Genomic DNA, 12683 nt, shown 5'->3' on the forward strand with positions numbered 1-12683 from the left:
TTCTATTCTATTCTATTCTATTCTATTCTATTCTATTCTATTCTATTCTATTCTATTCTATTCTATTCTAATTCTATTCTATCCAGAACTCTATTCCTAGAACTTTCCTGAAAGCTCTTTCTCTGTCTTTCATCTTGTTCCTGGGACTGATGACAGTGCCACCAAAGACTTCATGAAGCAAGACAAGAGAAAACACAGTCACAAACTACAATTTAATTTAATTTAATGGTAGAATCAGCTACTTGACTGGCAGTTTCCCTTCCCCTAAAAACAAATGCACACGTAAATTAAGACATCATTCCGTCCATTCTCTCAAGACTGCAGCAAGTAAGCCCTGACACAGTGTTGAAAGGTCAGTTGGTTTGGTACAGATTTGAACTTATAAATAAATAAATACATTCGCCTGAGAAGCCCTGGGGAGGATGGAAAGCGGTTGTGGGACGGGGAGACTGTCCTAAACACTCCACCCAGAGGGATGTTCAGTGGTGCTGTGGCAGATGGAAGTCAAGGGCATCTCCACCAAACTTGGGCCTTCAAAGTTGCTAAAACAGAAGCGCCCTCATCAATTTTCTGCTGGAATCAGTCCCTTCCAAGGATGATCCACAACAGGAAGGGGGGACAAAAGGAAAGGTCGAGACACACCCTGTCCTGGACCCGCTCTCCAGGGCGCCCCCAGCTCCAAGCGCCCCCTGCAGAGCCAGCTCCCAGCCAATGGGAACCCGAGGGTCCGGGAGGATGAGCTGTGACGCCAATCAGGAGCCGGGCAGCCAAGGGGAGGAGATGGGAGGAGAGCCCCGGGCGATGGAGACGCAGCTCCAGCCACAGAAGTTTCTCACCTTGGAATGCGCGGGTCGCTCCGGAGCCTCTCCTGCACCCTGTAGGAGCAGGGCCCGGGTTGCTCGCTCCACCCCACACCCTGAGCTCCACAAGCGAGGGGAGGCTGCTGAGAGCCCCAGGCACAGCGGGAATTGTTTTCATGCTATATGAAGGGAAGAAGAGAGTGAGGACAGCTAGTTTCCTGAGCCTGACCTCTGGCCCTGCGGACCTGGGCGGGGAAGGCGGACGAGGAGCGGCCGGGGCTTGGGGACTCCATGCGGGGGCCATGGACAGAGCGGCGCTCCTGGGCCTGCCCCGCCTGTGCGCGCTGTGGGTAGCCCTGCTGGCGCTCTTTCCCTGCGGGGCTCAAGGAAACTGGATGTGAGTATGGGGCCACTGAGGGCAAAGGGGTAAGGTGGCTTAGGGGTGGCCATCCATGCCCCAAGGACTTCCAGCTGAGCTGGAGAGGAGGGACGGGGACCCTCAGGGGTTTGATCTGATTTTGCGGGGGTCCTCTGGGATCGGGAAAGGAAGGAGGGCGCGCTGACGCTGCGGACGGCTGCGCCCTACAGGTGGCTGGGCATCGCCTCCTTCGGAGTTCCCGAGAAGCTGGGCTGCGCCAACCTGCCGCTGAACAGCCGCCAGAAAGAGCTGTGTAAGAGGAAGCCCTACCTGCTGCCCAGCATCCGCGAGGGCGCGCGCCTGGGCATCCAGGAGTGCAGGAGCCAGTTCAGGCACGAGCGATGGAACTGCGTGGTCACCGCTGCCCCGGCCTCCACCAGCCCGGTCTTCGGCTATGAGCTGAGCAGTGGTGAGTCCTGGAGCCCGAGGGGCTGGCGACTGCTCCCCCAGTTCCTCTCGGGTGGTCCCAGCTCTGTAAACCCCCGAAAGGAGCCACTTACTAAGCAGGAAAGGAACTCTAGGAGTGCTCTCCATTAAGTGCTCCGTTGCCAAACAAAAGTGGGTGCTTTGAACCCACCCCAGAGGTGCCGCGGGAGTAAGACCTGGCGATCTGCATTCATAAAGTGTTACAGGGTAGAAAACCCAGTGGAGCAGTTCTGTGCAGCCACATAGACTCTTCGGGAATAGAAATGGGCCCCTATGAGCCCTAATGCCAGGGGTGGGATGGCTGGGAACGAGGGTGGTCGAGGCCTGGGCCAGAGTCAGGTTGCAGGTGTGGGGCAGGAGGACAGGAGGGTGCAGAGCAGGGCGCCCAGGGCTGTGGCGCTTCCTCCTGCCAGCAGCGCCCTGCCGAGTCGGGAACCTCTGACTCGCCTACACCCGCAGCCCCCAGGACCTTGGAGCGCCCCCCCTACTCTGACCAGCTGGAGAAACACCGAGAACCCTGCTGCATCTGCTTTGATTTAAGCAGCTTGCTGCTCTCCGAGCGCAGCGTTGCAGCGAAGCGGCACGTTTGCAGGCTCCTTGGAGCTCAGGGGAGATGGCGATTGTTCAGAGATGTCCGCCGGCAGGTTAAATGCAGCTAACCTGTGGACCCTGTGTCCGTGGCTTCGCTGCTCTGTCCTGCCTACCTTCCTCCGGGCGCGCACCGGCTCAGGACTCTGTGCCGCGCTGCGCTGGAGTTTCGCTTCCATGTGCACAGTGACTGGATGGGGTTTAAGGTGCAGGGAGGCAGGGCTGATGCAAAACCAGGAGGAGATTGAGCTCTGGGACTGGAAAGTTCGTTGTCAATTTTCAAGTTCGTTTCCTTCTCTCTGTACCTCTGACCTTTTGCTCCCTGCTGGGTCGCTACAGGCACCCCACAAAGCCACTTACCCCTCCAGCTGCTTTCTGGCCTGGCCCATCCTTCCAAAGCAAGGAACCGGGACCTCCTGCAGAATTAAAAAATAAAAAGAGTACTCTTCACATTTGCTGAAACGCAGAGGCTTCATCAGCTGTTGAAAAGGTTTACTGGGCAACGGGCGTGAAACTGTTTCCACTCCAATCCAAATATCTCTGCGCGAGAAAAAAAAAAAAATCAAAACAAAACATTCGCCCAACCGCTGAGTCGCTTCTATTTTATTAATGTTTTAATGGACCGTTATTTTTCAAAGCTTTGAGTTCAAGCCCTACACTAAGTGTGCTAAACACATCTTTCTCAATATTCAACATTTTTCCTCATTCTTTTTTGGCTAGTGACACTTTAATTATTTTACCTTTTGCTGCCTTTAATATTGGGTTATTTACCTGGCTTTATACAAACATCAGTAATTGTGATTCTTGGGATTCTAAAAGAAGACGAGCTTACCATGTGAGAGTAACTGCCTTTTATTTCCGAATTGCTTTCAACTTTGTGCCCTTTTCGTCTGTATTCTGTGTTTGGTGTGTTGGAGGGTTTTTTTGTGGCTGTGCTGGTTTTTTGGTTTTTTTTTAATATAGGTTTTGAAAACAAAAATCTCACGAAATTCCCCAGCTGTTGTTTGGTGAGAACATATTTCATATTTTACACAAAAGGTAACATGGCTTCCTTTTGGAGTCGTATTACATGTATGGTCTCCATGCAAAGGATTTCACACTCAAGAGATATTTATTGAGCTGTGTCTGCATATTTTGTGCTGAGCTAGGAGCAGGCAGAGAGTTCAAATTTAAGTAAATAAGCAGAAGATTCGAATGCCTGAGGACATGGTCATTCATGAATAATGGTATTAATGTGTGAATAAAAGCATTAATACAATGGCACAGGGACTCTTGAAAAGTAATGTTGCTTTAAAATTTAAAAAAAAAATATATACTAGGACAAGAAATGTCTTTTTATCAATGTGTACTACTCAAAGCACCCCTTGTAAACAGTTTGGAAATGGCTTTTCTGATAAGAGGAGGCTTTGTTCCGAGTTGAGTGCAGGCACTTTGGCTTACCCGGGTCTGTTTTCATCCAGGCACCAAGGAAACAGCCTTCATCCATGCGGTGATGGCAGCTGGCCTGGTGCATGCTGTGACCAGGTCATGCAGTGCAGGCAACATGACCGAATGCTCCTGTGACACCTCCTTGCAGAATGGGGGCTCAGCGACTGAAGGCTGGCACTGGGGGGGCTGCTCGGATGACGTCCAGTATGGCATGTGGTTCAGCAGAAAGTTCCTCGACTTCCCGCTCAGAAACACCTCCGGGAAAGAAAGCAAAGTTCTGTTAGCAATGAACCTTCACAACAACGAAGCTGGAAGGCAGGTATGTATTAGGAGGAGAAGTCCAAAATGTCAGCATCTTTAGGTCCATTTCCAACCCTAGAGTTGCACTTCTGGGTGAACCTATTCAAACAGTTTCAATACCCTGAACTTGCAGTCCAAGAATTAAATGTATCCGTGTGTGTGTGTATGTGACATTGGTTTAGTTTAAGTTCTTCTGATAGACATATAATCGTGTTGTAGAATGCTTGTATACCTTATATACGCGTGATATTAATGGTAAAATAATAGATGTGGAGGCATCACTTGGGCTACCTGGTTCCAGTCCCTTCCCTGTTTAGTGCAACTAAAATCTACAGTGTCTGCTTTTCTCCTGGTGCTCACTGCAAAGACATTTCTCTCAACTTTAAGTGCTGATTAGTTTTCACATCTTTTTGGTTGGGTTTTTTCCTCCTGAGCAGGTCTCTCGGGATGTGCTCTCATGTTTCGTCCATACTTCCCCTAGCTACAGTCCTTGAATGCACTAAGTATTGTGCACTAGTTAAATAGCACGTGGCTGCAAACCAAAAGATCGGCTCTTCAAATCCTCCAGCCATGCCACGGGAGAACGGTGAGGCAGTCTCCTTCCACAAAGATTTACAGTTTAAGAAGCTCTGAGGACAGTTCAGCTCCATCCTCCAGAGCTGCTTTGAGTTGAAAGCAATGGCAGTGAGTTTGTAGATTTTTAGGATTTTTTTCCTAAACCAAGTTTTTTGAATAAACATAACTATTTTATTATATAGTGCTGTAACTTTATTGCAAAAATGAATAAATTACCAGTAAGTGTACAAAAAGAGAGCAGACATAATTTATATGTAGATATTTTAAAATATAGATACATTGCATATAAAAGAGATTCAGATTTGAGGAACTACTACCTAATTAATCTCTTTTATGTATTCTTATCTCATTCAATTTTCCTAAAATAGAATACATCTGTGGCTTTACTTAATGTCTATCTTTTCATTAATTACCATTGACTCAGTGTAGTTTGGATTCTACGACACAGTTGAATTACTGGCTGAGTTGCATTACATCGTTGGATTACATAGTGGCTTTTATACCAGTTATGTCTTTTAGAGGATATATATTCTCAATGTTGTCATAACTCTTTTAGAACAGAAATATCAGCACATAGTCTATATTATTATAAATATCCAATAAGCTGTAACAGTCCCAAAGTAGTCATTGTAACCTGCCCCAATCTCCTGAAATAAATTGAAACAAGTTATAGCATCTCTCAGGAATATTTAAAGTATATACTGAATTTTTTTTACATTTTTTGGGGAAGGGGATAAATGGAACTTATTCAGGATAGTTGTAGGTTTCAGCTCACTTTCTTCACTTATACTGCTCTGCTATTAAAGAGAAAATCTATCACCTCAACGCTTGTATCAGCTAACAACAGTGAAACAGAAAGTAAATAGGAGCATGAGTGGGTAGCTATGGAAGGGCTTCATAATATTGTTTAGAAATTTTCATTGATTCCAACTCACGAAAAATCAGCTTTCTTGCCTTAACACCATGATTATTTATACTCATGGGTCTTTCTCTTCCACTTCTGAAGTAAACTAAACGAATGAATTGCTGCATCAATTTAAATATTAAATAAAATAGCATTTTATTGTCTCTTGTATATTTCTAAAAAGGCTAAATATAATTATCACAGGTTTTTCTATAGAGTTTTAACTATAGAGTTAAGCTGTAGACAAACATCAAAATATATCAAGCTAAAATTTATTAAATGACAAGATGAATGCTTTATTAATATACACCTTCCATCTTTGTCAGCCCTTCTTTAACAGTCTACTACTAGAGACTTCTATCGAATTAATCAGAAAACAAAACTTGGAAACTTATGCTATGACTAATTCTTTGTAAATAAAGCCACCTCTGAAATGATGAGAATCTTTATGGTATTCTAAAATTTATTTTTATTACCAATATTAAGCAACTACTTTATTCTGTTTTGTCTTTTTTTTTTTTTAAATCAGGTGGCAATGCTTGCCTCTATAATTGTTATCTCTTGCTGAAAACTATTATTTATATTCTAATTATATTCAAAAGGCATAACATTCATTTTACTCCACTTCTTTTTTGGGGAAAAAATTTCACATTACCTGGGTTTTTTTAATTATTATCATTCTAAATTTATAAGGGGGGGAAATGGAACCTATCTATATCTACACAATGCTAAGTATGTTTCAGTTTTTCTCAGCTGAAGCTTCCCCCTGCCCAAACTGTTTTAGATGGAACCTTAAAACATTACAAAATATTTACCTGGATATTTTTAGAGTCCTACAGGGGTGTTTTTGTTGGTCTTTTCTTATGAAATATGACAATTCAAAACATTTCTCTATTTTTCTTTCCATTGGTAGAAGGGGAAAATTAGGTTTCCAGGTTATTATCTAAAGTGGAAGAACAATCAACTCCGTTTTCAGTATTGGCAATTAGGATTTTAATCTAATAGGCATTCTCTTTTGAGTAAAGTTCAAGGTCTGCATTCAATTGAGTTGATTTTCCTAGTCTCAAAATCCCCAAACTCAAAATGTAGGAAAGCGTTCAGAGAAATGTGGGTACTGGCGCTTAGTGGTGCTATGAGAAGGATAGATGATTTTCTAACCGCTGACCTTAAATACTCCGAATCCCACTTGGTTTCTGACACCATTCCTAAAGTTATGACTCCAAGAATAATGTTGCTGGATGGCGATTGGCTGACAGAATGATGCGATGTCTTCCAGGGGCAGAACTTCTGGGAATAATGTGACTTGGAATATTTATGGGTATTTCTTTTGGTGTGCTTAAAATATTTCCATTCTTCCCATGTCCACCTCATAAACTTTTAAGTTTTCCTACCCCATAATTTGTTCTATGATGAGTAACCCGGAAAAGTGGGAAGAACTCGACCCCAAATTTTCATTGACCTGTTTCAAGTGTACTTCTAAGTAGCTGAACAACACACACATGTGTTGCTTCTCAGCAGGTTAAAATATATTTTTGGACAGAAAGGGACCAAAATGGTTCAAGAGGAATAGGAATTCTATGCTCGACCCTGCAACCATGCGACCGCATGTCGCTGTATTCATTAAAAACTTAAACAGATCATCTGATAGTTGACAAAATGAAATGTTAGTCACAAAGCATTACACAACAGCTTGCTGGCCAGATCTGTCAAGTTTGGATACAGCAAGATACTGGAAAACATTTTGCCACCCGCTGCAATAACTCCAAGTCAAAACGCAGTAACTCCAAGCCTCAGGACTTAGACCAATTCGCAAAGCTGTTTTTCATTTTTACATAAAATATATTTTGTATATCAAAGACTTCAGTTTTAATCATGCAGCCTTCCTATTTCACTTCGTTCAAAATCTATCAAACCAAGCTGGGTAGATTTAAATGCCACCCTCCTAACGATTCTCTCATAGTTTGAAAATATTCTACCAAAATGTGCACATCTGTTTGCAATAGTTAACACAACATTCCTCTGTTAATATCGTTATAAACCTTAACAACTCAACAAGAGCAGAGAAAGGAATTTGCTCATAACCACACACAACTCGTTTCATTGCTATTCTCTTACTTTTCCTGTTACTGAAGACGGCTGTGGCATCTCCTCTCTTCAGCGTGGCTGTTCCACATTCATTAAGAACCTTCCCTGGAAAACTCCACAGTTTACTTTTTTTCGGAGTCTCCATGCAATTTCCTTAAGTACACTTGTATTTTCCACTTTCAAGGTTTTGCTTTTTCTCGCTCTTTCTCTCTGCTAAAATTATTCTCCTGTATCTCAAAGCTAAATTTCATAAATCGCCAACTTGTCTGACGTAAAACAAGTGTCTCAACCACTGTTTCACTGTCAGATTGAAAAACTAGGATGAACACACTTATCACCGTCTACTATGTACAAGGCAAGAGGAGTCCAGTGCCGTAACAGTGAGGCACTTGGCTGCTCACCAGGAGTTTGGCAGTTCAAACCTCCAGCAGCTAGATCTACCATCGTAAAGATGAAAGCCTTTCTCCTGTAGGATTGTTGGGATTGGAACCAGGCAGAAGACACACGACAAAAGCAGCAAAATACATGTGCAAAGTGGTTCTTCCTGTTATAAAATCAGAGAAAAAATTACAGCTGTGCTTTGCAAAGTACTACATTCTGTAGAATTAAACTCGCGCGCGCGCGCGCGTGTGTGTGTGTGTGTGTGTGTATGTCCCCACCTTGAATTTCTATGTCAGTTAAATAATCTTGGTGATAATTACATCATAACAGTTACATTGCTTTCTTTTGATCCAACTTCTCTCTTGGAGTGTTAAAAGGTCATTCAAATTGCATGTCTGGTTAATAGGACTCTCTGCTCCTTAAAATTCCTTTCTCATACTATCATTAAATATGTTGTTGTTGTTGTTGTTGATTGCCTTCAAGTCAAGCACAAGTCATAGCACCCCTATGAACAAAAAGTCTGAAGCCCCTCTACAACTATCAACATTTATCAAAGTTCATAGAGTTTCCGGAGGCATGTTGTTTAGGAAGTGGATGCGACTCCTGCTTCTTTAAATACAGTAAAAATACTGTTTCTTTTCCTAGATTCATTGGTAAGGATATTTAGAATTTAAAGGTAAAGGTATAAAGCTTTGAACAGCTGTCTTCTCTGGAAGATTATAGTTAATCTTCAAGTGTCTAAAGGGGTTAGTTAGATCGCTTTGGCAGGAGAGTCCCTTTTGGATTACAAATTCAGAAGATGACAAATGAGTTTTACAAAGTGGGTTTCTCTCTTATTTTTCAAAACTGCAAGGCAGTGGGGACTCTGTGGACCTACACTTGTGTGCATGAGGAATCAGGGGAGAACTAGCCTGGCTTCAGCTTTCCCATCTAGTGCTGAGATGGTTAAATGGTCATATTGATTACTTCCTCCTATGCAGGTCAGCCACAAAGGCTTGCTGAAACGTGTTCATGTAAAGTTGACTTTAGCATTTAATCAATCCTGGTGAATTCCACTTAGTCCCTCATATTTTACAGATTGTCAGCACCTTAGGAGACTTCTGATCTGGTTCAAAAAAAACCCCAAACCCACTGCCATTGAGTCATTCTGACTCCTGGAGATGTCTCATCACGCATTCCCCGGGTTGTAAGTCATAGAGGGGTGGTCTGCTCATCTCTCTCGCTCATAGCTACCCTTTCAATTAGCAGTCCAACGCCCAGCACACTATGCCACCAGGGCTCTTTCTGGCCTGCTTAAGAAAAACTCTCAGTCATCGAGAGAGACAGCTTTAAATCCCAAAGTATGACTGTTAGGAACGTGACTCGCACTTAAGCACAGATTATGTGCGTTCTTAGATTTTTTTTTTTCTTTCACTTTCTTTGGACAATTAATTTTATTACTTTCCAGTGTATGAGCTCCTTTTTGTGCATATTCCGACATACCTCATTTTATTGCATTTCGCATTATTACACTTCAAAGATAGTCTTTTTCACAAATTGAAGGTTTGTGGGAGCCTCAACTGAGCAAGTCTGCCAGCGCTGTTCTTCCACTGGTGCGTGCTTACTTCGTGCTCTTGTGTCATACTTTGTTAATTTTCACAAGATCTCAAAACTTTTCTAGAATTCTACTGCACAGTTAATAGACCATAGTGAAAACATAACCTTTGTATGCACTGCAAAACCAGAAAATTCATGGGGCTTGATTTATGGCGATACTCGATTTATTTCCATGTGCCTTGATTTATTGCAATATTCGATTTATTACAGTGGTCTGGAGCTGAACTTGCAATATTGCCCAGTTTAGCCTGTACTACAGACGAGCACAGTCTGAACAAAGTTAGGCAGTTTGCATTCGTTTGAATGTTTTCAACGTCTGGAGAATTTTCAAAGAACTGGGGGCGTGATGAATCTCAAATGTCATAAATTTAACCAAATTACCCTACCTGTCAGATTTTAGAAATTGTTTTGATCCCTTTCTACACTTTCTGATAGCGCTTTTTGCTCAGATTATTAAGAAATAGATACATCTATCAGCTTCTCAAGTTTGCAAATTCGTAATGAGCCCAGGTGACATCTTCTATTAAGGACAGGATTTTGATAGCCCATTTATTATTTGAAACACTACTAGGATGTATCAAGCCTTGCACAAATCAATACCATCTGCTCTCATCTGGGGCTGTAAGTATTAGAAATTGCTTAAGATATTCTGTCTCTTTTGATAATTCAGAAAACCGTGTTAATTTGTTAGAAAATGTAACCTAACACAGGTCAGTATTAGGTTTAGTACAAACTAGGAAACTGTAAATCCCTGTCATTTTAAGAATTGTGATAAGAACTCGAAGTGGAGTTTAAGCTGCGTGCTTTCCCCTTTCTTTGGTGAGATTACGCACATACCTTCCAAGATATTGAATGGATAGATCCATTTTTCATTTAACCCAGCATGTTGACAGGACATCAACTCTACAGCTAGTCCTGACGATTTATTAATCTGCTCTGCCATCCTCTGGGGACAGAAGGAAGCTATGCTGGCGAGCCTGCTATGGGAGAGACCAGAGCGCTGGAACATGAAATCTCTATACTGTTTTCACACCGTTCGTTAGTCCCATTTGAAAGATTATCTCAACTCTGTCTTTTCTTTTCCGAGAAAGGGGATATTTATTTACATCTTGGTGTATTATCAGGCTGTGAGCTGTTTGTTATAAATAAATATATATAAAATCTCACTCTTCAGATTGGCAGAGCTAAACTCAATACTTGGAATTGCATAATTACATAACTATTACCCCGTTTCTGTATCAGGATGGTGCTACTGAGCCACCAAGGGTAGGATATGTGTTTTGAATTTCTTCTCGGGAAGAGGGGAAGAATTTGCTGAGAGCCAGCCCACATCCCAGTCCTCTCTCCTGTTGACCAAATTCAGATTGTTAGTCAGGGTTTCTCATGTGGTCTGCGAAGGTGGACATTGAGTTCCAGCCTCCCCCTGAGCGTAATGACTTTGTATTTACACCACTTAAACCAGGAACTCTCAATTTGGTCAGTAGAGCTCCCTCCTAGCTGATTATCTGAGTAGCTTTTGTTTGTTTGTTGCTTAAGGATCATTGCCCAGCCCACTTAAGTCAGAATCTCAGGCATTCGCAGGTCGGTTCATGGCCAGACTTCTCCAAGCGTTTCTGTGCATGGTGAGAGTTACGGTGACAACTCTTGCTTCTCAGAAGCATCACCTGGTGATCTTGATAAATTGCAGCATCTGAGGCTGTGCCTGGAGTGGTGTCTGACAGTCTGCATTTCTACCAAGGGGCAATTGTTCTGCTGGTCCACGGGCCACACTCTGAGTTGTTGTTGTTGTTTTTGTTAGGTGTGTTGCCTCACTGACTCCTAGCGATCCTAGGCACAGCAGAAGGAATCCCTGCCCAGTCCCGGACCATCCTTATGGCCCATCTCGGCTGTGCCTAAACTTCATATTGGAGCAGGAAGGTCAGCAATAGGGGAGCATAAGCGTCCTCCCTCCCCCCAAATTACACAGAGGATTGGCGATAAAAATAACCTGCTTCACTTATCACAGATAATATCTGATAAAAAAAGATCAGCTTAGACCTTACATCAAGCGAAACACAAAACATTTGAATCCAAGTGACCTCATAGATGTTTTAAAGGGGAACAAAATAATAGCAGAATAGAATCCTAGAAATTTTAAAAAGGGAGTCTGGTGATGTAGCTGTTGACCACCAGGCTGCTAACCAGAAGGTTGGTAGTTAGAATCCACTAGGCAGCTCCATGGAAGGAGAAATATTTGACACTCCACCCCAGAATAGAGAACCTTGGAAACCTATCAGGCAGTTCTACTCTGACCTATAGGGTAACTATTAATCAGAATCAATCAGATGGAAATGGGGGTATTTACAGGATATGAGTTTAAACTCTTCATTTTTACACAGGAGAAAAGAGATCTGTAATATTGTGTTGACATAGTTCTGCTGTAGATGGAAGCACTTGGTGAACGAAGTTTGAACACAGCTGCTGTTTGTTGGTTTCAGGCAGTGGCCAAGTTAATGTCCGTGGACTGCCGCTGTCATGGGGTCTCGGGCTCCTGTGCTGTGAGAACATGCTGGAAAACGATGTCTTCTTTTGAGAAGATTGGCCATTTGTTGAAGGATAAATATGAAAACAGCATTCAGATCTCAGACAAAATCAAGAGGAAAATACGCAGGAGAGAAAAAGATCAGAGGAAGGTCCCTATCCACAAGGAGGATCTGCTGTACATGAACAAATCCCCCAACTACTGTGTGGAGGATAAGACGCTGGGGATCCCGGGGACCCAGGGCAGAGAGTGCAACCGCACGTCCGAGGGCGCCGATGGCTGTAACCTGCTCTGCTGTGGCCGAGGCTACAACACCCACGTGGTGCGCCACGTGGAGAGGTGTGAGTGCAAGTTCATCTGGTGCTGCTACGTCCGCTGCAGGAGGTGCGAGAGCATGACTGATGTTCACACCTGCAAGTAACTGCCCCGGCCAAGACTCCCCAGGCACATGGAGGGGCAAACCCAGCCCCAGGATGGCCCGCTGTGCAAGACTCATGCCAAGTTCTGTGTGGGCATTCCCCCATCCTGGTGCCTCTCAGAGCTCACGTGATGGGTAGCCAATCACACCTTTGCTTGGTATTGGAGTTTGAAAAGATGCGGCTTCATCTTTTTGGTGTTTTGGGGCATATGTATTGACAAAGAAGGGAGATAAATTGTCTT

At 43.4% G+C, this 12683-nt stretch overlaps 1 protein-coding gene across 1 annotated transcript; it reads left to right on the plus strand.

The window, feature by feature from the left end:
- Window positions 1-1070: 1070 nt before the first annotated feature.
- Window positions 1071-12451, plus strand: LOC102850519 (protein Wnt-16-like). Its single transcript, XM_006882672.1, has 4 exons — window positions 1071-1197; window positions 1389-1627; window positions 3693-3979; window positions 11980-12451. The coding sequence occupies exons 1-4, from the start codon at window positions 1103-1105 to the stop codon at window positions 12442-12444; spliced, it is 1086 nt and encodes a 361-aa protein (XP_006882734.1). The 5' UTR covers window positions 1071-1102; the 3' UTR covers window positions 12445-12451.
- Window positions 12452-12683: the final 232 nt, after the last annotated feature.

The sequence above is a fragment of the Elephantulus edwardii genome, unplaced genomic scaffold, assembly GCF_000299155.1.
Source record: "Elephantulus edwardii isolate Elephantulus edwardi_28Jun2011 unplaced genomic scaffold, EleEdw1.0 scaffold00022, whole genome shotgun sequence".
NCBI lineage: Eukaryota > Metazoa > Chordata > Mammalia > Macroscelidea > Macroscelididae > Elephantulus > Elephantulus edwardii.